Source organism: Phyllobates terribilis, unplaced genomic scaffold (assembly GCF_046119375.1).
Source record: "Phyllobates terribilis strain yellow unplaced genomic scaffold, ASM4611937v1 Scaffold_1__5_contigs__length_1240528914, whole genome shotgun sequence".
Taxonomy (NCBI): Eukaryota; Metazoa; Chordata; class Amphibia; order Anura; family Dendrobatidae; genus Phyllobates; species Phyllobates terribilis.
Genome location: NW_027362761.1, coordinates 5429306 through 5456904, shown reverse-complemented (window position 1 = coordinate 5456904; position 27599 = coordinate 5429306). Strand labels below are relative to the sequence as shown.

The window sequence follows — 27599 nt, the reverse complement described above, 5'->3', positions numbered from 1 at the left end:
GAATTCGCGTGGAATTAGACTCACATATACTTATCATACCGAACGCATTGATTTTCTGGACGTCTGTTTGGAGGTGGATCAACAGTCCGTCGTCGACACTGACGTCTTCAGAAAGTCTACGTCGGTTAATGCCTTGATCCATGCTGATTCGGCACACTACTCACCTGTGATTCGGGCCGTCCCAGTTGATCAGTTCCTGAGGATGAGGCGGATCTGCTCCACCAATTCCAAATTTGAGGCCCAGGCCGCAGACTTAACCATGCGTTTTAAACAACGTGGATACAGCAATCGTAGCATCAGGCGTGGCTATGAGAGGGCACGAGGCACTCCCCATAATAGTCTCTTATATCCCAGTCAGGTTAAACAGAAGAAAGATATGCAGGACAAAATCCGTTACATCTCGCCATTTAACCATGAGTGGGACGTGATGCGACAGATTCTAGCTCGCCATTGGGCAATTTTGGGCACAGAGCTGGCGTTACGTGATCACCTGGAAAAATTTCCACTGATAACAGCTCGTCATGCTAGAAATTTGAAGGATCTATTAGTGTCCAGTCACTATGTTCCCCACATACCCAACCCACTTGGGTCCCGCGGACCAACCGTGGGATGCTTTCCTTGTGGTCACTGTTTTGCCTGCGCCAATGTCCTGCGCAGCGGCGTCTTCACATCTTCGGATGGCTCCCGTGAATATAAAATCTCTCATTACATCTCTTGTGGTACTAGTAATGTGATATATTATGCCACTTGTGAATGTAATTTGATATATATAGGGTTGACATCTAGGGAGCTCCGTGTGAGGATACGCGAGCACGTGCGGGACATTGGCGCGGCCAGGACAGTGACTGATCCCCATGAGCTCAAGACCCTACCATGCCATTTTAAAACATCTCATGGTTGTGATCCAAAAACGTTACAAGTGCGTGGTATTGAAGTTGTGCGTCTTGGCTCTCGGGGCGGTAACATAAAACAGCTTTTAGCTCAAAGGGAAGCAAGATGGATGGTGAATTTGGACACAATTAGCCCGAGGGGGCTTAATGAAGCTTTAAGTTTTTCTCCGTTTTTATAAATACGGTTAAGATTCTATTCTCCTGCTGCCTCTGTATTATAGTTCTGTGGCATTGTTTTTAATTCTTATTTTTATCTGTTTTGTTATTTGTTTTTAACATATATGTTTTTCACCTAGTATACCCTGTTGATGACCTGTCATACATCTCTGTACGGACCTTTAGTGGATACGAGCCTATTGCTCCTCTCCATTCAAGCATTCCACCTTTAAACTAGGGGATGAAGACTTCACTGTATGCTTGTATTTCTATTGTGCCTGTCTTGTGGACTATATTATAATTATATGTTCATATGTAATCCTGCGTATTTATATATATAAACATTAATTTTCTATGTATTACTATATATTTAATGGATTGATGATTATGTCTGCTCTGGCATGCATGAAGTAATACAATGTATAGGTTCCCATATTTAGGAGCCTATGTTGACCTGCTGTTGCGTTCTTCTCCTGCCTTGACTCTGGCTTGGTTACGCTGTGCGCATGCGTTCCGTGGGTTCCCCTTGTCTGGCATGTGCGCAGACGATGTGATACCTGCGGCGCATGCGCCACCTATAGCGTAGGTTTTATCTCATGCGGTCATGTGGCGCGTCACATGACTGCATTAGGGGCGTACTTAAAGGTCCTTGCAGCGATCAGGAAATAAGCCTGATTCAGCAATGCCCGTTCTTTTTGTGAACATAAGGCCGTTCTATGTATACCCCTCCTAGCTAAGTCCGCCCCTGTGGCACAGTAGGTCCACAAACCACATGTGTCACCGGCCAGCATGACATATGCACGTTTTATACACTTTTTTTTGCACCGTATGAATTTTTTTACACACTCTCTTTTGCACTGTATGCACTTTATTTTTACCTACCTGCATTATGCATTAAATTTGTAGCATATTACATAAGGCCCATGTTCCAAACTTTTGTTGACCTTTATTTCACTTTCATATTGGTTTTGTTGCCTATGTTCAGTACATTCCCCTCACCAAGTATATATATAATATGTTTTTCCTGACTTTACTATATTCACACACCGGTTCGCTTTCTTAACACAGTATCTCTATGGCTAATTCTATGTCTATAAGCTGTATTTCTTATCAACAGACATAATCTCATTTAAACACTACATTATGAAGCAGACAATTTTTTTTATATATACATGCCCTTGCACTTAGTCCCTATATACAAGATTTGAAGTCCACTTATTTATTATATTTGTTTAATGGCCTTCAGCTCAATCTTTAGCCATGGCGACTTGATGGATGGATGAACACTTTGTAGGAAGATTGATCTTGTGCAAGCCTAGATAGGTTCATCTTGATAGCATTAAGCCATCAGGTTGCTGGTCTTCCTGTTCGCCTTGTTCCTTGTATTCTTCCAACCAAGATGTCCTTCTCCAGTGATTGCTCTCTTCATATGATGTATCCAAAGTAGGCAAGTCGTAGCTTGATCCGAGTAGGCTGAAGGAGTTGGTAAAAAAAGTAAAAGCATGCTCACTGACAATTGTGGTAGATGCACGGAACTCCGCCCTGATGACATGTGATCAGCAATAAAAACATTCTAAGGTTTTTTCATTGAGTAGGAGTCCCATGCTCGAACTTTCCATCTTGACACTCCTTAATAAGTCCTTCATTCCATTTACGCTTGTTGCTATCAATGTTGCATCGTCAGCATATTTAAGGTTGTTGATAATTCGTCCAGCAATTTTGATCCCTTCTTCTTTGTCGGCAAGTCCAGCCTTCCTGAAAATAGCTTCTGCATGTGAATTGAAGAGAAATGGTGACAGGAGCCTTGTCTGAAGCCTCGCTCTACTTTGAATCATGCCGTGTCGCTCTGTTCCGTTCAGACTGTTGCTTCTTGGTCGATGTAAAGGTTCCTAATGACACTGATCAGATGGTTCGGCACACCCATATCCTTCATGGTATTCCAATTATTTATCTGCTTATTTATATTTATTTACTATTCATTTTTTATTATATTTTTTTTTCCATCCAATTCTTTGCTAAACTTGTATATAATATTGCCCACTTAATGCCATCTTGGGGTCCACCGGGTTAATACACTGATGCTCCTCTTCAATTCAACACAATAGTTACCAGGGCTGTGGAGTCGATAAGCCAAACCTCCGATTCCGACTTCTGAATTTCCATTACACCGACTCCAACTCCGACTCCCTCATACATGGCTCATGTTTAAGTGATGAATTTACTGTAGAACAAATTCATCTCAGATAAAAGTCTAGAGCCTTAGCTCAGGAATAGGACAGACATTTATAGGACATTTCATAACTTTCCCAAATTATTATGAACAAATATTCCCCACAAACTGCATTGAACTACTGTACCCAATTTATTATATATTTCAGGAGTCGGAGTTGGTCCATTTTATACCGACTCCACCAAAATGGGCTCCGACTCAGACTCCACGACTCCGACTGCACAGCCCTAATAGTCACATTCATTATTTCTCCAATGCAGCTGATGGGGTGGTACGCATGTTTGCACTGTGCCCTGATGCCTCCATCCACTATGTCTTTCGTTTCCCAGGCATCACTGTCACTTGTCTGTGACGTTGCGGGTCACATGAGGCGGAGACCGATGATCTCACAGGACCTCCTGTTTACGCATGCGTCACCCATCACCCCAACCATCTCTCATTGGTGTCAGGACTCCTCCTTATACCTGACTATCCTAGATGACCCAACCCAATGATGAAGGTACGCCAAAATGTGTGTCGGGATGGGTGCATATCGTGGAAGCTGCTGCTTACATCAGTCCAGGTATATCTATTGCCCTTGCCAGGCTTTACCTGGGCACTCCTTATGACTCACGTTTACAAGTTATCTTTCATACTGGATTAACCAAAATCTGTTCATAGCCAGGATTTATTTGCATTTTGTTATACCCCATACCTTGATCCCAGTTGGTAATCCATTTATGGGTGCATTTTACTTATACTCACTGCCCAATTGCACTTTAATATCATATCAGCAATTATACTACACTTATGCACAGTGCATCATGTAGATTTGTTATATGTGTACACCATATCACAGCAGTTCCCTTCCCCTATTCCATATTCTCTCCACTAGCATTCGCTTTCTTACTCTTATTATGGTAATCCTATTTCTTATGTGATATGTGCTGCCTTTTAGCTTTTGTTGCATATTCACTGTAGATTTTTCTATTATTTCTGTAATAAAATTCATGTTTTTTTTATCTATTGACCATAATCTGTTTCTTTTTTCTCTGGTTTGCATTGCTAATTTTCACCTAGGGTCATTTTAAGTTATAGTCCAATACCTATATGCACAGATACTCAACATATATTTATTGATTTATTTATCAGATAACATTAATCTTGTATATAATTTTATTGTGTGTACATATATGTGTATGTTCTCTTTGTGTTTTTGACCTTCCCTCACGTTTATCAGTAAGTTGCACATTACCATTTTTCAAACACATTAATTTCTCATGATGGCAGGCAGCGCAACACAAGTTCAATGGCAGAGAAAAAAACCTGCATGTTTTAATGGTAGTTGCTGTAGTTTTTAACCAAACAGCTTGCACGGTGAAATACAGTAAGGCAATGTGTTTTACATATAGAAACTATGAGTCCAAAAACCATATATGAAAACCAAAATAAGTTGTACTTAAATGTAACACCTCTCGTAGACTTACCCTCGCATCTGTGACTTTAAATTCTCTCAAGATATATTGAGGCATGTTATATTCAGCCATTGGATCAACTACAAAATATTGATACCGAGCAGAACGCTCAGCAGGCCAATACTGATGACATTTTTCCTGTAAAGTAACAAAAATAATTTCAGAATAAATGAGAGGCCGTTATAAAAACAAAGCAAATAAGCACAAAAAACAACAGGATTGTATAATATTGCAGTACAATTCTACCTATAGTGTATCATATATGTTGTATGTGTGGTTTCTGCTACTCTTAAAAGGGTTCTCCAGTACTATTGATAATGCCCCAATGTATTTTTATGGTGAAAAGAAGTTTCTTTGTAAATACCTTGCGCTGATGTTACTGCCTGTGAGCGGTGCTATAGCTGGCCACTCACAGGCATCACGTGACCCCCGGCTGCAGCCGGCTCTGACATCCGCTGACGTCACGTCAAGTTCGGGATGCAGCCGGGGGTGACTCACTTCTGCGTTCCACGGTGGATGCAGGGTTGTGGCCGGGGTCCACGCCCAGCATCCACCGCGCGGTTTCCCTCTCCTCATTCATTGAGAAAGTGCATAACCCCGCCCACAACCCAGCATCCACCACGCGGTTTCCCTCTCCTCATTCATCGAGAAAGTGCATAACCCCGCCCACAACCCAGCATCCACCGCGCGGTTTCCCTCTCCTCATTCATCGAGAAAGTGCATAACCCCGCCCACAACCCAGCAGCCACCGCGGGGTTGTCACGCCTCACTTGATGTAACATCAGCGGGGTGGTCACGTGATGCCTGTGAGCAGCCAGCCATAGCACCGCTCACAGGCAGTAACAGCAGCGCAAGGTATTTACAAAGAAACTTCTTTTCACTATAAAAATACATTGGGGCATTATCAATAGTACTGGACAACCAATTTAAACAACAAAAGAGCATAATCTGCAGAGCTAGTTTATTCAATGCAAAAAATGTTTTGAAATAGTCAGATAAATTTACAAACTCAGTGGAATCTGTGATAGATCCTGTAAAAATGGAACGCATGGGGCCAGTGTGAACAAAGCCTAATAAATAATGCGTGAGAAATACAAGTATATTCAATTGCGAAAGGGGATATTGAGTAAACATTGTGCTTTGTACGTTGTTGGTTATTCCCCTTGAAGTACAGGAAAATGTAACTATAACACTGGGGTCCCTGCATGCCTCCACTTCTCCATCCCGAAAGGGACGCCGACTTACTCACCACCCTTACTTACTCAGCCCTCTGGTGGTGCGTTTAGGGCACGCACTCCCAGTCTCTTAAGGAGACAGCGCGCTCAATCCTATTTTTCTCTAGCCAATAGCTGGCAGATACTTAGTACTTAAGGCACCTCTACCTGTAGGGTGGTGCCTGAGCAACAATTGCAGTTAGTCAGTCTGTAAAATTCTAGCTAGTGATGAAGTCCCAGTACTAGTCCAGTTTAATCTGTATGTAACAGTACCAGTTCTGCTTTCTAGTTCCCGTCCTGTCTGTGTGGTACCTGAATCTGAAAACGTTCCGGCGGTACCGGAATCCAAAAGCTCTCCGGCGGTACCTGAATCTGAAACTGCTCCGGCGGTACCTGAATCCTTAACTGCTGCGACGGTACCTGAATCCAAAACAACTCTGACAGTACCTAAACCCAAAACCGCATCTGCGGTACCTGAATACGAAACAGCTCCGGTGGTACCTGAACCCAAAACTGCTCCAGCGGTACATGAACCCTGAAAACACTCCAGCAATACCCGAGTCTGAGTCCCACGCTGCCAGTCCCGATTCCAGTATCCGTCCCGTCTGTACGAGCAACTACATCTATATACTCTGTATCAGGTTCTGCATTGGACTCCTAGTCCGTTCTACTATCCTGACCTGTGGGGTCAGCTGCCATGGTACCAGGATCTGTCCTGGAGTAGCACCTTGCGTCCACCTGGGCCCAAGTCTAACCCGACCATCAGGGGCTCTAGTGAAAACTCAGGTGGTCGCGTAGTTACAGTAGGTACAGAAAGTATTCAGACCCCTTTAAATTTTTCTCTCTTTGTTTCATTGCAGCCAATTGGTAAATTCTAAAAAGTTCATTTTTTTCTCATTAAAGTACACTCTGCACCCAATCTTGACTGACAAAAGCCCAGAAATGTAGAAATTTTTGCAAATTTATTAAAAAAGAAAAACAAATATCACATGGTCATAAGTATTCAGGCCCTTTGCTCAGTATTGAGTAGAAGCACCCTTTTGAGCTAGCACAGCCATGAGTCTTCTTGGGAAATAAAGTTTTTCACACCAGGATTTGGGGATCCTCTGCCATTCTTCCTTGCAGATCCTCTCCAGTTCTGTCAGGTTGGATGGTGAACGTTGGTGGACGTTGGTGAACAGCCATTTTCAGGTTTCTCCAGAGATGCTCAATTGGGTTTAGGTCAGGGCGCTGGCTGGGCCAGTTAAGAATGGTCACAGAGTTGTTCTGAAGCCACTCCTTTGTTATTTTAGCTGTGTGCTTAGGGTCATTGTCTTGTTGGAAGGTGAACCTTCGGCCAAGTCTGAGGTCCAGAGCACTCTGGAAGAGGTTTTCATCCAGGATATCTCTGCACTTGGCCGCATTCATGGTTCCTTCAATTGCAACCAGTCATCCTGTCCCTGCAGCTGAAAAACACCCCCTTAGCATGATGCTGCCACCACCATGTTTCACTGTTGGGATTGTATTGGGCAGGTGATGAGCAGTGCCTGGTCTTCTCCACACATACCGCTTAGAATTATCACCAAAAAGTTCTATCTTTGTCTCATCAGACCAGAACCAGAATCTTTTTTCTCATAGTCTGGGAGTCCTTCATGTGTTTTTGAGCAAACTCTATGCGGGCTTTCAAATGTCTTGCACTGAGGAGAGGCTTCCGTCGGGCCACTCTGCCATAAAGGCCCGACTGGTGGAGGGCTGCAGTGATAGTTGACTTTGTGAAACTTTCCCCCATCTCCCTACTGCACCTCTGGGGCTCAGCCACAGTGATCTTGGGGTTCTTTACCTCTCTTGCCAAGGCTCTTCTATACGAATGCTCAGTTTGGCTGGACAGCCAGGTCTAGGAAGACTTCTGGTGGTCCCAAACTTCTTCCATTTAAGGATTATGGAGGCCACTGTGCTCTTAGGAACCTTGAGTAATGTAGAAATTCTTTTATATCCTTGGCCAGATCTGTGCCTTGCCACAGTTCTGTCTCTGAGCTCCTTGGCCAGTTCCTTTGAGCTCATGATTCTCATTTGGTCTGACATGCACAGTGAGCTGTGAGGTCTTATATAGACAGGTGTGTGCCTTTCCAAATCAAGTCCTATTAGTTTAATTAAACACAGCTGGACTCCAATGAAGGAGCAGAACCATCTCAAGGAGGATCACAAGGAAATGGACAGCATGTGACTTAAATATGAGTGTCTGAGCAAAGCGTCTGAATACTTATTACCATGCGATATTACAGTTTCTTTTTTAATAAATTTGCAAAAATTTCTACATTTCTGTTTTTTTTCAGTCAAGATGGGGTGCAGAGTGTACTTTAATGAGAAAAAAAATGAACTTTTTAGAATTTACCAAATAGCTGCAATGAAACAGAGTGAAAAATTTAAAGGGGTCTGAATACTTTTCGTACCCACTGTACACCCATACAGGCTCTCCCCGGTATGAGGCGCAGTGGGTCCACGATCCACAAGTGTGACAGCAACAATTAAATAGCGACTCCTCCCACTGACAAAAAATCAGGTATGCAGGCTCGACTTCTGCTTAATTCTTACAGGACACTGTAGAGCACCACTCTCTGGATCTCAGCAGTCACAGCAATCCGTAGGTTATCACATATTGTATGGATTGGGGGTAACTTACAAACTTTAAATATGATCACTGCGATTTATGATATAGTGGGGGAAGACCTATAATTTCCAAAATAAATATTTGTACAATTAAGTTTACATTTTTAAATTATAAAGTTCCCCAGCTAAAAAATATAAAAACACATACTCACCTCCTTGACCAACAATGTTCCAGCAAAGTCGGCATTGCGTATCCTGTCCTGAAGGTCAAGAGACATGTCATTGCTATGATCAATCAATGGTTGATGATCGGCTGCAGTCTTCATACTTCCTTCAAAGGGAATTGTTCCATCAACAGAACTGTTAAGTCTGCAGTCAATCAGAGGCCACTAATAGGCTACATAATGTCACATGACCACTGGTGGACACAGCCCTGACATCGCTGAAACAGTGCCAGTCTGGAAGTGACTACGTGCTTTTTTTTTTTTTATTTGGGGATCTATAGCATTTACAAAGGGATTGTCCCGTAGTGAGAGTTTCAGAACTAACCTAGTGACAGTTTTTATAATACTCATATGAATGTCTATAGATTCTATAACTGAAAAATAAGTCACTTACTCTGCCTATTTCTCGAAGTTTTGTTAACATTACAACAATGGTGGAATTATTTTCCCATAGCATTCTCCAGAAGTCTTCAGTGGTTTCTGCAAGTGGTCCTTGTGTTGCAATGTAAGCTTTTTGCTGCCTAAAAAGGAGGACAATATATTAGCATGTCTACAGGTGAAAACATCATGATTAAAGATATACAGACTCTAGCATACCTGTAGCCATCTATGAAACTGGCATTTATGTAATCGGACCCCTCTACACCCCTGATTGGTTGCAGGCAAACCCTTGTGGTTTCATATGGCATGATGTTCACAAGGCGATTTTTAAATTTGTTGCATGGAAGATTGGCACTGATGAATCTGGAAGTGTGGGCTTTCGAATTGGCAAGGCGCTAAGCATAAATGAGAAAAAAATTACTTAAATGATATAAAAAATGTTAACAAAATCTGTTAAGCTATATACCCATATATATATACACACATGTATTAAAAGTATCATCTGACTGTGTTCAAAGTAGTCACCAATGAACACCATGAAGGGAAAAAATTAAGAGCAATGTTTTCATTTTTCTCATGTTAAATTTTAATGCTATATAAAAGGTACATATTAGAAAATACAAGAAAAATGACATTTAAAGGGGTTATCTACCTTTGGGGACAATTTTATTTTTTATTTAAATGCATGCATTAGGGGCTAAAAAACATTTTTCCAATTACATTTCATTTTAAAAAAAAACTTTTTAATAAAAAAAGAGGCAAGAGAAGAGAAATTTTGCTACATTTTTAATGAAATCCATTTGCAAAAATTATTTTTTTTTTATCTCCAATTACATGCATCTAGGTAAAAAAATAAGGACAGCCCCTTTAATATGTCAATGATACATTTGAGCAAATCTCTGATTTGAGTGGAAAAAAAGAATCAAATAATGTGATTACTTATAATCTTACAAATACAGTTAATCGTAAAGCCACAGAAAAGGCAAATAAACTGGTACTAAAAGTGATATCATACTAAGAATTTCTTTTGTAGAGCTTAATCAAAATACCATTTTTTATCACTATATCAATCATATTAAAACTTCAAGATTGAAATGTCATAAAACATTTGTGTGTCAGCATTCTTTATTGTATGATGGCAATATTTGAAGGGCAGATGACAGCTCTAGTACATGGACAGCTGAGTGCAGTGCGGTCAGTCTGTTGGATGTAGGAGCATATTAGCACAATATTATCCCTTCTGTTTCTCCGATACCCTTACCTTAAACTCTAACTCCATGCCGGTTACATGTTCTCCTGTTTCAATCTGGGCTAGCTTCTGAATATATGTATAGAGATTTCTAGCTGGAACTTCTGTGTTTCCGCATGCCACGGCTTCAAACAAGGCATCATGAATAAAGCTGTACTGGTCCTCCGTCTGGACCATGTAGTTCCTCTGTGAGCGCATTAACGTCACGTGACCATATATATCGACCGTTTTCTCATGCTTTATTCTCTCAAGCATTGCATCAATAACAATAAAACAGCCAGTTCGCCCAACTCCAGCACTAGAAGAAAGATGCCATAAATGCACAGACTCAAAGTGCCCATAAACAACGCTTTATAATAAACCATATGACTTGCAATAGTCTAAAATGGGTTAGGGTTAAAGGGGGATTTTCACTGGCTAGTGCACACAACACAACCACTCAGGATTTGCACATTATTTTGGTGTAAACTATGAATACCAATATTCTAAGGTATGAGAATTGAAGGAACATCTCGGAAGCCTAATAGTTTTGGAGGACATTTTTGGTTCTGATATCTGTCAATTCTGATGCGAGTGACTGCAATCTATACAGCTCAGCAGAATGTATATATAAGAGGCGTTTGTTTATTAGCAATGATTGGGAGGGGGTTTGTATCAAAAGCCATGCACGCGATCGTTCCTATATATTATGGTTTAGGTAAGCTTTATGCTGCAAGAAAGATACCATCAAATGACAAACAAGCATTTGGTCATTTGTTCACTGGACCATTTCACATTGATCATTATGCCTTTTTACACTGCACGGACTTTTTGCCCTTAGGGTTGAGCGAGTATGTTCTGTTCCGAGTATGCTCGGGCCGAGCTCCGAGTATTTACAGCTGCTCGGTGATATGGGTGAATCGCTCCCATGTGCATGATTTGCAACTGTTTGACAGCTTTATTACATGGGAGGAATGTGTAAGAAATAGACAGCTTTATTACATGTGAGGAATGTGTAAGAAATAGACAGCTTTATTACATGTGAGGAATGTGTAAGAAATAGACAGCTTTATTACATGTGAGGAATGTGTAAGAAATAGACATTCCTCCCATGTAATAAAGCTGTCACACAGTCACAAATCATGCACATGGGAGCGATCTAACCATATCACCGAGCAGCTGTAAATACTCGGAGCTCGGCCCGAGCATACTCGGAACAGAACATACTCGCTCAACACTACTTATAACAGACCAAATAGTTAATGAATAACATTACCCATATGTCTACTTTACATCAGCTTCATTTTTGACACACCCTTTTATTTTGTTGGGATGTTAGAAGGGTTAAAAGTTTAAAAGCATTTTTTTTATTATAACAATTTTATTACATTTATTTTTCTACAAAACTATTCAGTTGTGAAGTGACTGAGTCTTGTGAAACAGCACATGGAGGCAATTAGTGTGATGTCCGTTTTTTACATTGCTAGGCTAAGTTCACATAAGAGTATGAACAATTGTCCATTTTTTTCATTAATAAAAAAATGGATGAATTTTGATCCATATAATCATCTGTATGCCATCTGAATGTTTTTATTTTCTGCGCACCCATTGAAATGTATAGGTGAGTGTCATTAAAAAAAAAGAATGAGACTAGTGCAAGCTGCAATTTTTTCTCACAATGTTCACATGAACTAATACATTGACTGTCCAATCTAGTCCAGATCTGAATCCCATAGAGAATCTGTGGCAAGACTTGAAAATTGCTGTTCACAGTTTATAGGTTTAACGCGAAAAAATTCATGGGATATGAATACTTTTTCAAGGCACTGCATATGGAGTCTGTCTGGTTTCCGTTTGTTGTTAATTGGTCAGGGAAGGATAAATTAAAAACTTGGGCCTCAATCAAAAAGCCATTTTTTCTCACACACCCCCAAAAATAAATAATTCTAAAGCTTCTCCTACCCACTGCAGTGTTAAAAATCGGGAGTACATGGTTTGCACACGGATGGCATTGGTGTGCTGTCTGTAATTTTCATGGACCAATAGATTATGTCTGTTATTTTGATTTGTGACTCGGATCAAAAACAGACATGTGTTCATGAATTTTACAGATACACAGTTTGGAAATCTGGACATGTGAACAACCTCAGACTATAATGGGTATGTGTTCTACGTGGAAAATATACAGATAGTGAATTTATCGTGTGAGCCCCAATGGTTACTGTGATAATAATGTCTGTAAGGGTATGTGCCCACGGTCAGGAGCCGCCTGCGGCCCAACACTGCAGAATAGCCGTGCGGCTTCTGCCCTCATTAGGCAAATGAGTGGCGCAATTTTTTTTTTTTTCCTCACATGTGGACTTTTCTCATAGATTTTAGTTTATGGGGAAGGTCAACATGCGAACCCGCAAGAGAAATTGACATGCTGCGGTCCTGAAAGACGCTCTGCATGTTTGTGTCCGCGGGTAATAAGCAGATGCACAGGGACTAGTGATGAGCAAGTATGTTCTGTTAACCCTTTCGGCGAGTATGCTCGGGCCGAGCTCCGAGTATTTACAGCTGCTCGGTGGTTGAATCGCTCGTGTGCATGATTTGCGACTGTTTGACAGCTTTACTACATGTGAGGAATGTCTATTTCTTACACATTCCTCACATGTAATAAAGCTGTCTATTTCTTACACATTCCTCACATGTAATAAAGCTGCCAAACAGTCGCAAATCATGCACATGGGAGCAATTCACCCATATCACCGAGCAGCTGTAAATACTAGGAACTCGGCCCGAGCATACTCGGAACAGAACATACTCGCTTAACCCTAACAGGGACGTATAGTGGACATGGGATTTCTAGCAATCCATTCACAATGCTTTAACAGCTGGCTGCTGCGGGTTTGACGCTGTATAAACATGCAGAGTCAAATTCGCACCGCCTCCGGATCGTGTGCACATACCCTAAAGCGCTACGGCATATGATGGAGCTATATAAGCAAATCACAATAATAAGAATAATAATTGCACTGATACAACATGTACGTACATGCAAAATATACATCTGAATGAGGTCTTAGGCTGTTTTAGTCTAAGGACAGAGAGAAAAGTGCTGCATGCAATATTATTTTTCTACCAGAATTTTTTAATCTATTGGACCTCTTTATATGTTAATAGGGTTGAATAAGTGAAATCTGCAGTGTAACTGACATGGTAATGCTTTCCAAGAACAGATACCCGTAAGTATGAATGTGATGTAGCTGTCTATTTATGGCAGTACTGTACACAATGAATGGCGTGGAGGTGTGCATGTTTGACCTCTGCTTCATGCAAAACACCCAGAGATCAGAAAGCTATCGCCTTATCCTATGGATAGGAGAAAACTTTCAATTATGGGAATAACGCTGTAAAGTTGGGTGGTAATTTTGGGATTGCTATATATTTTTTTATTCAGCAGTAGTATGCAGTGGATAATTATTTAGTCACGTGTTGTTGGAGTTATGTATTACAGTATTGGTGTTATTCAGGGACGGGTATGACATCATTATTCAATAAACTATGGTAGTATTACCTAATCACAGTATAGTAGCAGTACACTCATTTCCAGATTATCGGCCACTTGAAACAGACTGACAATCACCAGATGAACAAACAAAACACTCATTTGTTGGGTCTGAAAAATCATGCTTTGAAATAGTTTTCAGCAGCACATCATCCTGTATACACAGGGCACATGGTGCTGAGAACAATTCTCAAGCGCACAGAATGATCATATTAACGATTGGTCTCTGCGCATGGTAGCGCAGTCAGTCTATCTATCTGACTATAAGTGATTGTCAATTGACCTGTATGTAGCCAGTCAATTAAAGGCCACAACCAACCACAGTAAATGCATCCCTTAGTAACTGAACAGTGGCTTTCAAAAGTATTCACTCCTTGGCTTTTTAGCTATTTTTTTTTTTACAATATAACCTGTGTTTAAATATTTTTGTAATCTGATTTCTGTGCGATGCATCAGTACTAAATAGTCTAAGTTGGTGAAGTGAAGTGGAAAAATATAAGCACAAATGAAATTTATGGGATCAAATAACCAAAAATTGGCAAATGCATATGTATTCACCCTTTCCGTATTGAAGAGCCTAAAAATTTCTGGTGCAAGCAATTACCTTCATAAGTCACATGCTTAGTGAAAGGAAGTCCACCAATGTGCAATCTGTGTCACATGGTCTGTCAGTATATACACACCTTTTCTGAAATGTCACAGAGGCTGCAACACCATTAAGCAAGAGGACCACTAACCAAACAACACCATGAAAACCAAGGAAATCTCCAAATAAATCAGGGTCAAAGTTATTGAGATATAGAAGTCAGGGTTGGGTTATAAAAAATAAAATATCCCAATCTCCAATGATCACCTGGAGCACCATTAAATCCATTATCAAATCGAAAGAACATGGTACCACAATAAACCTGCCAAGAGAGGGTCACCCACCAAAACTGTCAGCCCAGGCAAGGAGGGCATTAATCAGAGAGGCAGCACAGAGACCAAAAGGTAACCCTGAAGGAGCTGCAGAATTCCCAAGCAGAGACTGTATCTGTCCATACGACTAAAATAAGCCGCACACTCCATAAACGTAGCTTTTATGGAGGAGTGGGCAGAAAGATGCCTTTACTTACACACAAAAATTCTAAAGCTCATTTTGAGTTTGCCAAAAGATGTGTGGGAGACTCCCCAAACATATGGAGGAAGGTGATGTGGTCAGATGAACATTTTAGCCACCAAGGTAAACGCTATGTCTGGTGCCAAACCAACACAGCTCATCACCTCAAGAACACCATCCCCACAGTGGATGGCAGCATCATGCTGTGGGGATTTTTTTCAGCAGCAGGGACAGGGACAGGGAAAATGGTCTGAGTTGAGGGGAAGATGGATGGTGCTAAATACAGGGATAATCTTGAGCAAAACCTGTTTCAGTCTGTCAGTGATTTGAAACTGGGATGGAGGTTCACTTTCCAAGACAACAATGACCTGATCCAAAGCATACTGCTGAAGCAACACTCGATTGGTTTAAGGGGAAATGTGTAAATGTTTTGGAGTGGCCTAGTCAAAGCAAAGCCCTTAATCTAATTGGGAATCTGTGGTCAGACTTGAAGATTGCTGTTCACCAGAGGAGCTGGAGCAGTTCTGCCTTGGGGAATGGGCAAAAATCCCAGTGGCAAGATGTGGAAAGCTCACAGAGACTTATCCAAAGTGATATGCAGCTGTAATTGTAGCAAAAGGAGGCTCTACAAAGTACTGACTTTAGGAAGGTGAATAGTTATGCACACTGAAATTTTCAGTTATTTTGTCCTATTTGTTGCTTGCTTCACAATAAAAAGAAAACCAAATACTCACAATTGTAGGCATGTTCTCTACATGAACTGATGCAAACCCCCCAAAAAACAGTGAAATTCCAGGTTGTGAGGTAGCAAAGCACGGAAAATGCCAAGGGAGGGGGTGAAAACTTTTGCAAGCCTATGTATTATTTTAGGGTAGGACTAATTCATGTATGTATTACAAATTCTGAAACACTACAGTGTGCCCTGTATTTCCTAGAAGAGCTTAACAGACTCTTGGGGAGCACAACCCACACTGTTAAACTCCTGGCTGTGTGCAAGGTGGCGATGCTTTGTGCTAATGTTACTGTAACTATTTAAGTATTATTAAGTTTTATTTTTATGGTATTACAAATGGTGGTCAATGATAACCAATAGTTTTTTTTTATTATTATTACTTTCCTCTTTTGTTCACACTGAGCTCTTATTACAACTGCTCATAAACAAATGAACTGTGATGACAAATGGAGAGGCCTTCAATTAGGGTGGAGTTATACCTAGTGCCTAAGGTGCTGTGAGGTGTAAAAAGGCTCTGTCCATGTACAGAAGGGTCTCCACCTAATAAAGCTCCGTGCTGCTGCCCCTTCATCATTGAAGTATCACTTCTTTTAATAAGGGGCATAGATTGGTGACAAGCCCTGGTACCCTGCGATTATAGCAGAACTGACCAAACTGGCACATGGCTAACACACACCCTTCTCTGCAGAGGGAAACCCATGCCCTGAAAAAGTCTTATAGTGCCAGTGAGACACAGAGCGGGTTGCCAGACATATCTGTGATTGACATAGGACCACTTCAGATGCACAAAAGATCCTATAAACAAAGAATTGTAGTGATGTGACAATTAATGAAAATCCACAATGATCAATTCCTCCCTCAATGACTTATTGCCTGTCAAATTGATAAAATTTTGACATGAATCAAAGAAAACATGCAAAACATGTCAGAAAAAGGTCAACTTGATTGATGACATTTTTTCAGTCCAAATGACTTAATTATTCTTCACACAATACATGCATTATTTCTGATAAACATTATGACTATGTGCAGCTTAATGGGGTTGACCACTGAAAACATCTTCTCACTTATCTGTGGGATAAGTGATTTCATATTGATTGGAGGGTTCCGACAGCTGGGACCCGCACTGATAGGCAGGATGAGAATTTTTTATCCTAGACTAGGGCACTTTTTCTCCCCGTTCGAATGGAGCAGAAGGGAGCATGCCCGACCGCCACTCCAATCTTTCTCTATGGGACTGCTAGAAAAAGCTGGGCGCAGCACTCGAGCATTCTATTAAAGTGCCCCATTCTGCCAATTGGTTCCAGCAGTTAGACCCCAACTGCTGGGACCCATTATCACCTAACCTGTGGATAAGTAATAACTTGTTTTCACCTGACAACCCATCTAACACTATTCCAGTGTAGAGAGTATATGGGTAAAGTGCTGTTTTTTTTGTGACGGTGGCATCCCTGGGAATCATCTGGGGCACAGGATTTCTGTAACAAAGGTTTTCAGTAATGGATTAATCAACTAAACATCAATAGTCATTTCTCATGTGTATTAACTATAATCTAATCTTTTTACGGTGTCTACTGCATTTATAATGGAAGTATAAAAGTGTGGGATGAATGCATTGAGCGGGTGTGACAATGGGAATCTATACACATACAAACATTTATATGAACGGCTGCATTTAATACTTCATTACTCCTACTTTTTCTCTGACAAAATCAGCTATTTGTTGGGGGTTTTAGATACCCATTGTAATCAGTCCATCATCATAGTAGTTTCAACCTGAAAAGGGGTCAATATTAAATTTATTAGGGTCAGACTCTCAACATTCTAGCTTTTTAAGGGGCCAGATTGGTCTTGTGAGTGCAATGTTACCTTTATTACTTATGTCACATCTTTGTACTTTTAGTTTATATGTAGCAAAGCTTTTATGTCCTTCTGATATCTCTTGCATTACTTATCATGTTAGGGTGATAGTGACTAAAGGGGCATTTACACTACAAGAATAGTGAACAAGCATTTGTTAAAATTACTCATTTCATGAATATCTTGAAGCATAAACAGGTTGCGGATCATCCAATGAAAGATCAAAACGTTCATTCATTGGGTGAAACGATCTTTTATGCAGCATAAAGGATCATCATTCTCGCCGGTGCATCGCTCAGTGTAATCAAGGCTCACATTGTTGAGAACTATGGCAGCCTATGTGCACTAAATGATTAGCTATAGATCACTCAGTGCACATCATTTGCTTTGTTCTGTCTGTGTAAACAGGCTAGTAAATGACTAGCCGATCAGTGAGAGTTTACCGATAGGTAGTTGTATCGTGTCGCCAGTCAGTAAATCTAAACGGACCCTGACAACAAATCTCATTTGTGTACTGAGGATGGAGAAGGATGAAGATGGAGAAATAACTGGTTTAATGCCATTTAATAATCTGTATTACTCGAGGTGTCGGACTTTATAGTGATTTTAAAGTAGTGACTGTAGTTTAGCTAAAAGTGATCATCATACTTGCTATGAGGTGATATTAGAATCACAGTTGTCTTAGATTCTTGTAAAACATTGCCTATACCTGCAGTGTACAACAATAGGTCCGGCATCAGGAGGGTTACAAGTCTTTACTCTTCTGAGGAATGCCAGGAATGGAGTTGGGTACTCAGGGACTCCATGATCTGGCCAGGCAGTAAATTGGAATTGTCGTACTTCTCTCTTCTCACTGGAACCATTCTGTAACCAGAGACTAGACAATCAGACTGAAGGAAAGTAAGAGAAATATAACTACACAACTGCAAATCCTGACCTGAAATATGTCACACAAGTCAATGATGGAACATGCTAACGGCTGAGACTCAATTGCTCTCATCAAGCCCATTAATCCTTATAGTTTAAACTGACAGAAAAAGCCACAGCCTGACTAATATATGCTCTAAAGTCCTTGTGAAGCAAACTCTGTGAAGTTCTCTCGATTTTCTCTACAGTCCATTGAGAAACTTACCTTATGTAGAGAAAATGTCCGCACACAGAAAGTCGCAAGTTCAATTGTATCTAGGAGTGTCACTTGTATCATTCCATATGTATCTGCGCCTCTACTTGGCCAATACTGGTCACATTTCACCTATCAGCAAAAAATACATTTATGAGACGCAATATTAAGAGAAATCAGGTTCCAATTCATCAAAATAAAAATAAAGCAGAAGTTTTCTAATACAGTATCTTCTTCTACTTTATTCCTGGACATTACCATTAGATGTGTTGTATCAGACAATATACCAGCCTAACTATGCAACCTGTCATACTCTCCAACCATCGTTGTTTTCCTGTTATGTTTATATGTAAATTGAAAAAAAAAGCAGACAGATACAGGGTTTTATTCACACAGGTATTTTGTTCAGGTTTGCTTATGACAGTGAAATTCTTTAATAAAAAGCATCTCTAAGGCTAAGCGCACACTACCTGTATGTTTGTGGCCATTTTTGGGTACATATATGCTGACAGTGGATACCATTAGAATGGAGGCATCTGTCCAACATTGAGACCCATTATATAAAAGTTTATACCACACAATATAAGATTCTTTGCACTGGCTCTCTCTTTGAGGGCTCATAGCCATCTGCGTTAATAAAATCGGTTCGATGTTGTTCCTGAAATGTGAGATGAGTGTCATGCAAATACAGTGCGATTTTTCTCACGTAGCATCCGAATCACATGCGAATGCAAACAGTATGCAATGGGATTTTAACATTAGATTTTACATAGAGTAATTCTCTATGTCATTTAAAGATAGTTTTCAAAGTAAATATTCTTCAAAACATATATACAAAGGTCAGTCAATAAGTAGTGCCTCCTATTTTTTTTCTCCTTAAATAAGGTAGTTATAAGTATTTGAATTTGGCACAATTCCTCAAACCTTCTTCTCCAATCCACAGCAATTGCAACTTCCTGCATCAACAGGTGGCAGGACTGTATCCGTTTGCAAAATGGTTGACATCGATGTTCGTATTAGACAACGTTCTGTGATTGAATTCTTGCATGCAGAAGGTGAAACGCCCATTCCAATTCATGAGAGACTGAAAAATGTGTCCGGTGATGCAACAGTGGATGTCAGTACTGTTAGACGATGGGTTCGTCGCTGTAACACAGCTGAAGGGCCATCACCGTTGGCTGACAAAATGCGGAGTGGCAGGCCAGTAACCGCAGTGACTCCAAGCAACATTCAGCGAGTCGATGACATCATTCGTGGTGACCGCCAGGTGACTGCAGATGAATTGTGTGGCATTATCTGCCTCAGTAAAGGCAGTGTGATGAAAATTATTGGACAACTGGGATACAGAAAAGTTTGTGCACGGTGGATCCCAAGAATGCTTTTTACCATGCTGGAATACATGCCCTTGTTAAACGGTGGACCAAGACTGTGGAAATGGATGGAGATTATATTGAAAAGTGACACATTAATCGTTAATGTTGTGGTTTTCAACCTATGTAATTGCATTTGAATTTCTTGCCAATTAAAAGGAGAAAAAAAATAGAAGGCATTACTTATTGACTGCCGCTCATAGATAGAAATATTTGCGTGAGATATATAATCATTGCTTTGCGTGTGTAGCTTACTGTAAATGTATTTAAGAATTAAATGAATTAATGAAAAAAAATGGTGTGAGGACCCCTGAAATTTTAATAACCAGCAGAGGGAAAGCCAAAAGCTGGAGGCTGATGTTTATAGCAAGGGAAGGGGGTAATACACATGGAGCTTCCCAGGCTATTAATATCAGCTCACAGCTGTATACTTAGCCTTTACTGGTTATTAAAATGGGAGACCCCCCAAAATAATGACATGGGTCCCCCTATTAATTAATAACCAGCAAAGGCTAGGCAGAGAGCTGTGGGAGGTTATTAATAGGCTAGGAAGGGACCATGAATATTGGCCCCCTCCCAGAATAAAAACATCAGCTCTCAGCTGCCCCAGAAATTGCGCATCCATAAGATGTGCCGATTCTGGCACTTAGCCTCCACTTTTCCCACTTGCCCTGGTGTGTTGGTAAGTGGGGTGATAGTATTGGGGTTTATATCAGCTTTGTATTGGCAGCTGACATCAAGCCCAGGGGTTAGTAGTGGAGAGGCGTCTATAACCCCATAGTCAAATTGTAAATAATACACAGCCTAAATAAAGTCCTTTAATAGAAATAAAGACACCGACACCTTTATTTGAAATAAACACGCCCTCCTCTTTTACCCGTTTATTATGGAAAAAGAAAAAATAATAAACCACCATATTCCGCACCTGTCTGACGAGAAGATAATCCATTTCGCCTACGACAAGTCTAGCTCTGCTACATCTAGATGCCTCAATGAATAGTGGCACGATGCGACCGTTCAGCCTGACATCCAGCAGAGACATTGAGCTGCGCGTGATTGCGCAGCATCAGTGCCTCGTGGTGACATGAATAAGGTGAATGGAGTTCACAGCCGATGAACTCTGCTCAACTCACTAACGTCAGCACTAGCCTGGAACGCTACATATTTATTACCCCCATACCAGGCTATAAACATCAGTCTCCAGCTGTCCACTTTCCCTCAGCTGGTTAACAAATTTTCGAGGGATCCTATGCCATTTTTTTCATTAATTTATTTATTACTAAAATACATATACAGTAAGCTACACATGCACTGCACTAATTATATATGTCACTCACATATTTCTATTTATTCTATGTATATATATATATATCTATTCTATTGTAACGGGTCACACTGTGATTTTACTGTACTCGGCTGATGAAATGTCGTGTTTTCTAGGAGATGGGTGCGTAAGAATCAGATGGCACTCGCATGGTGTGTGCCGTGCGATTTCTTTTTCTCGCACCCAGTGACTTGCATTGGCCAGTCTCGTCCCATATACGCGGACAATCACAGCATGCTGTGATTTTTTTCTCAGTTGCATCTGAGCAAAGAATCATTGAATAACATTAGTCAGAGTGCAATCCGATTTTTTCATGCAGCTGAGTATGAGCCCTAGGAGAGCAGTCTGCAACACTTTCCTATACAGTTACACAGTATCCAGGCACACACCTGCTAGGACTTGCTAGGTGGAAGCAGAAAGAACACACTTTAAGTCTCCATCTGGGGAATCGGGGCCTATGGCAACAGGAGATTCAAACAGCTCGCACACTATATTTATGGTCATTTTCAGGTGCACATCAGCTGACAGTGGCTACTGTCAGAATGGAGGCATCTGTCCACTATTGAGAGCCATTATAAAGAAGTTTTATACCATACAGTATAAACTATAAGATTGACTTTCGAAAAAAATTCAAAGGACAGTTGCTCTTGGGTGTTGGAGTACCCAGAAACACCACTAGTTACTTATTTTCATGTTGACACACCCAGAAAAGAATCTTCTGTATTCTCTTTGCAGAACTTAAAAGGGTATTCTTAAGTTGTCACTTGAGCAGGCAAGAGCAATTCAGTTTCCATCCTTCCTGGTTTCTAGTAGGGGGGGCTCTCCTCCTTCAGGAGATATGACATATGGTGAAGAGTAAGGCTAAGTGCCCACGATGCAGAAATGCTCCGGATTTTTCCTGAGCGTTTCTGCATCTCCCTGGCAGAAAAAACGCATGTGGATTTTACATGCGTTTTCTCTGCCAGGTAGAAGCGTTTGCGAAGTGTTTTTAACATTCGATTCCGCATGTGGGTTATCAAGCGCTTTTCCAGGCGATTTTAGCATCACTTGGAAAAGTGCTTGATAACTTGGTCACACTATATAAATCCATGCAACCGGCATGGATTTATGTTGTGTGACCAAGCTACGATGCTGCAAATGCAGCATCAATAGTAAAAAAAAAAAATAAATAAATAAATAAAAATGTTGAAAAATAAAAAAAAACATTATACTCACCTTCCGATGGCCCCCGGTCTCCTCTACGGTGCGTCCGGTGTCTTCAGTGGCTCGCGGTGCTCTAAAAAGGACCTTCCATGATGTAATTTAGTCATGTGACAGGTCACGCGACCGCTGATGTCGGCGGTCGCGTAACCTGTCACATGACTAAATGACGTCATGGAAGGTTCTTTTACACCACCGCGAGCAGCCGAAGAGCCAGCGGTGCTGCCGGGAGCAGACAGGGGGCATCAGAAGGTGAGTATGTGTTTTTTTTATTATTTTAATTCTTTTTTAACTACATGTGCTATGGTACCCGGGTCTGGAGGAGAGTTGAATCGCATAATATCCACATGTGTACATGAAGTCATGCGGATGTTATGTGGTCCAATGCAAGTCAATGGTCGGTGATTTCGCTGCGATTCCGCACAATTAATGGTTGTGCTGCGGATTTTTCTCCGCAATGATAATCCGCAGCGGAAATTTCCGCATGTGCACAGCACATGCGGATTGTCATTGGGAAACACGGCAGACAACTTTACAAGCGTTTTTAATGCGTTTCCGCGAGAAAAGCATTAAAGCCGCATTGTGGGCACATAGCCTAAAACTATAGTATTGGTAGAACTAAAAGAACTTCTGCTGTAACACATTCAGCCATCAATGGTTTGTTCTAAGCCTATGCAACTACCACCATGTTTAACAGAGATTACAGGGCATTTGAACAAACATACCACTCTAGGCAGCAAGAGAGCTGTGATTAGACCTGTTCTGTTGCAAGCAAGTAAGAGGCAGGGAGGTGAGCAGATGTGCTGGGCTAGAGAGAGGTGGCTGGTATGTTAAGAGTTAACTTTCTACTGGAATGTAGTTACTGAGCACAATGCCTGGCTCTATGAGGCATTCCTGGAAAAGTATTTCTCCACCTACTCTGGAGAAGTGGGTCTCTGAAAAAACTCTCCTAAATAGGATGGAACATTTGATTGCCCAATCCCCCACTGACTATGATAGATACTGTGAGACTTAGAGAGACAGGATTGAATGCCAGGAATCCGAGGCCTACCGTCTTTCATCAGACTGATGTGACCCACCGTTTTTTTGTGGTGTGCTTCTTCCCTGTACTGATTATGGTCTGCATTGGTCCACGCCTGGCTGCATTATGTATGGTTTCCATTGGATTTTAGTAACCTCATAATTGTAATACTGATGGCTTAAAATGTTCCTTTCCCTTCCCTCCTTTTTCTTCCTATAACTTGATATTTTATTGGACGTTTTACTTATATTGATGCTGATATTGTTCTGTTTATTCTTCTTTTTGTATCTTTGTAATTGAAAATGTTATAATCTTTCAATAAAAACAGAGTTTTGAAAAAATGCATATTTGATATTACCGAGTTTAGAAATGTCCAGTCTATCAAAATATAAAGTAAACTAATCTGATCGGTAAATGGCGTAATGAGAAAAAATTTAAGACGCCGGAATTAGTTTTTTTTTGATCACCGCAATATTGCAATAAAATAAAAGGCGATCAGAACATCGTATCCACCCCAAAATGGTATCAATAAAATGGTATCAATAAAAACATCAGTTCAGGGTGCAAAAAAATAAGCCCTCAAACAGCCTTATATCCCAAAAAATGGAAACGCTTTGAGTCTTGGAAAATGGCGACAAACGCAAAAAATTTTTTTTCATACAAATTACAGAATTTTTTTTCACCACTTAAATAAAAAATAACCTATACATGTTTGCTATCTCTATACTCGTACTTACCTGGGGAATCATATTACCAGATCAGTTTTACCATATATAGTGAACATTGGTAAATAAAAAAACAAAAAAACAATTGTGGAATTGCACTTTATTTGCAATTTTCCCCTCGTTTTCTAGTACAGTTGCGCTCAAAAGTTTACATACCCTGGCAGAATTTTTCCTTTCTTGGCCTTGTTTCAGAAAATATAAATGATAACAAAAAACCTTTTTCTCCACTCATTGTTATTGGTTGGGTGAAGCCATTTATTGTCAAACTACTGTGTTTTCTCTTTTTAAATCTTAATGACAACCAAAAACATCCAAATGACCCTGATCAAAAGTTCACATACCCCAATTCTTAATAACGTTTTTTGCCCCCTCTAACATCAATGACAGCTTGAAGTGTTTTGTGGTAGTTGTGGATGAGGTTCTTTATTTTCTCAGATGGTAAAGCTGCCCATTCTTCTTGGCAAAAAGCCTCCAGTTCCTGTAAATTCCTGGGCTGTCTAGCATGAACTGTGCACTTGAGATCTCCCCAGAGTGGCTCAATGATATTGAGGTCAGGAGACTGAGATGGCCACTCCAGAACCTTCACTTTGTTCTGCTGTAGCCAATAACATTGCCTTGTGTTTTGGAGTGTTGTCATGTTGGAAGGTCGAAGTACATCCCAATTTGCCTCCAGTATTTTCTGATAACGTGCTGCATTCATCTTTCCTTCAACTTTTACCAAGTTACCTGTGCCTTTGTAGCTCACACATCCCCAAAACATCAGCGATCCACCTCCGTTATTTACTGTAGGAATGGTGTACCTTTCATCATAGGCCTAGTTGACCTCTCTCCAAATGTAACGTTTATGATTGTGGCCAAAAAGTTAAATTTTGGTCTCATCACTCCAAATTACCTAGTTCCAGAAGTTTTGAAGCTTGTCTCTGTGCTGTTTGGCGTATTGTAGACGAGATACTTTGTGGCATTTGCGCAGTAATGGCTTTCTTCTGGCGACTCGACCATGTAGCCCATTTTTCTTCAAGTGCCTCCTTATTGTGCATCTTGAAACAGCCACACCGCTAGTTTTCAGAGAGTCCTGAATTTCAGCGGATGTTAATTGTGGGTTTTTCTTTGCATCCCGAACAATTTTCCTGGCAGTTGTGGCCGAAATTTTTGTTGATCTACCTGACCGTGGTTTGGTTTTTACAGATCCCCTGATTTTCCATTTGTTAATCACAGTTTGAATGCTGCTGATTGGCATTATCAATTCCTCGGATATTTTTTTGTATCCCTTTCCTGTGTTATACAGTTCAACTACCTTTTCCCGTAGATCAGTTGACAATTCTTTTCCATGACTCACAATCCAAAAACGTCAGTGGCTGGATGAAAGATGCAAGAGTCTGTCAGGATTCCAGAAACTCACTCGGCTTTTGGGTATGTGCGCTAGATGCAGAAATGAAGCAGAAAATTTCTGCAACGTTTCTGCATGTTCTTGGCAGTCAAAAACACTTGCGGATTTTACACGCGTTTTTGATGCGTTTTTGCAGCGTTTTTACATGTGGATTTGACTTGCGTTTTTCAAATGCATTGGGACCTCAAATCCGCATGCAGAAACACACAAATAATGGACATGCTGCAGATTTTTCCGCAAGGAAAATCCGCTGCAGAAAATTCCGCAGCATGGGCACAGAACATGCAGATTTTCATTGGGGAACATGGGGCACGGATTACCAAGCGTTTTGCAAGCGTTTACGCTGCGGAAATTCCGCAGCAAAAACGCTTGAAAAACGCATAGTGGGCACAAAGCCTTTATTCACACACACTGGTTACAAGCAAACAGGTCACAGGTGAGGATGTTACCTTTAGTAGCCATTCAAACCCATTTGTGTCAAATTCTGTGCATGTTATCAGGCCAAAATCACCAGGGTATGTGAACTTTTGATCAGGGTCATTTGGATGTTTTTAGTTGTCATTGAGCTTTAAAAAGAGAAAACACAGTAGTTTGACAATAAATGGCTTCACCCAACCAATAACCATGAGTGGAGGAAAAGTTTTTCTGTTATCATTCATATTCTCTGAAACAAGGCCAAGGAAGGATAAATTCTGCCGTGGTAAGGAAACTTTTGAGCGCAACTGTACAGCATATGGTAAAATCAATGGTGTCAAAAGCACAACTCGTCCTGCAAAAAACAAGCCCTCATATGGCTATATTGACAGAAAAATAAAAAAAAGTTATGGCTCTTGGAAGAAGAGGAGGAAAAAAAATGAAAAATGGAAAAATCACTCAGGGGTGAAGGGGTTAACTTAATAAGAAATGTACTCCACTCATGAAATAGAGTACAATTCTGTCATAATTTATACCAATTCGGTGGTATACATTATGAAAAATTTTAAAGCTGCACTTGGCCACTTTTCAAGAAGTTGATACAGCTGGTGAAAAAGAAAAAAAGATATTTGGACAACTATTTGCTGCACTGAAACTTTGTGCCATATCAAACCGTTTCTGGTGAAAATTGATTAATGAATCGGGCCTTAGCTGTCAGTTCCCTCTTTCAACATTCAGCCTGTGTGAGCAAGGCACAATGACATCACTAGATTGCGCCTGCAGTGGAGTCTCATTCTGCACACAACGAAGACCAGAGCAGCACACCAGGAAAACAGGGACGGGGTGAGTAGTAGTTTTTTTTATTGTCATTCAGTTGTGAGGGGAATATGTGAGGCCATCATACCGTGTTGTGAAGCTGTGAGGGATCATATTGTGGGGGTCATCAATCTATGTTAGAGAACTGTGGGGCCATCATGCTGTTTGGGTGTTGTAGTGGTAAACATATTGTTTTGGGGGTCTGTCTATCATACTTTTGGAGTCGTCATTCTGTGTTTAGGGCCTGTAGGGTTAATATTGTGTGGGTGACCATGGGGACCCATTCTATGTATAGAGGGTTGTGTGGGCCATCGTACTGTATGTAGGTACCTTGGAGCCATAATACTGTGTTGAAGGACTATGGGGGCTATCATACTGTGTGGGGGATTGTGCGATGAATCATACTGTGAGGGGCTATGTGATGACTAATACTGTGTTGGGGGGGCTGAGGGGGATCATACTGTGTGAGTCACCATTCTGTGTTTGAAGACTGTAGGGGATGATACTGTGTGGGGGACCATGGGGTCATCATGCTGCATTAAGTGGATATGTACAGTACAGACCAAAAGTTTGAACACACCTTCTCATTTAAAGATTTTTCTGTATTTTCATGACTA

General features: G+C 40.7%; 1 protein-coding gene across 1 annotated transcript in view; it reads right to left on the bottom strand.

The window, feature by feature from the left end:
- PTPRS (protein tyrosine phosphatase receptor type S) overlaps window positions 1-27599 on the bottom strand; it is a 600332-nt gene that overhangs the window by 8357 nt on the left and 564376 nt on the right. The window contains exons 26-31 of the mRNA XM_073652674.1: window positions 18738-18857; window positions 18315-18469; window positions 10397-10682; window positions 9352-9530; window positions 9149-9275; window positions 4743-4868 (exon numbers count right to left, since the gene is read on the bottom strand). Coding sequence (XP_073508775.1) covers window positions 4743-4868; window positions 9149-9275; window positions 9352-9530; window positions 10397-10682; window positions 18315-18469; window positions 18738-18857 — 993 coding nt within the window. The remainder of the gene's footprint in view (window positions 1-4742; window positions 4869-9148; window positions 9276-9351; window positions 9531-10396; window positions 10683-18314; window positions 18470-18737; window positions 18858-27599) is intronic.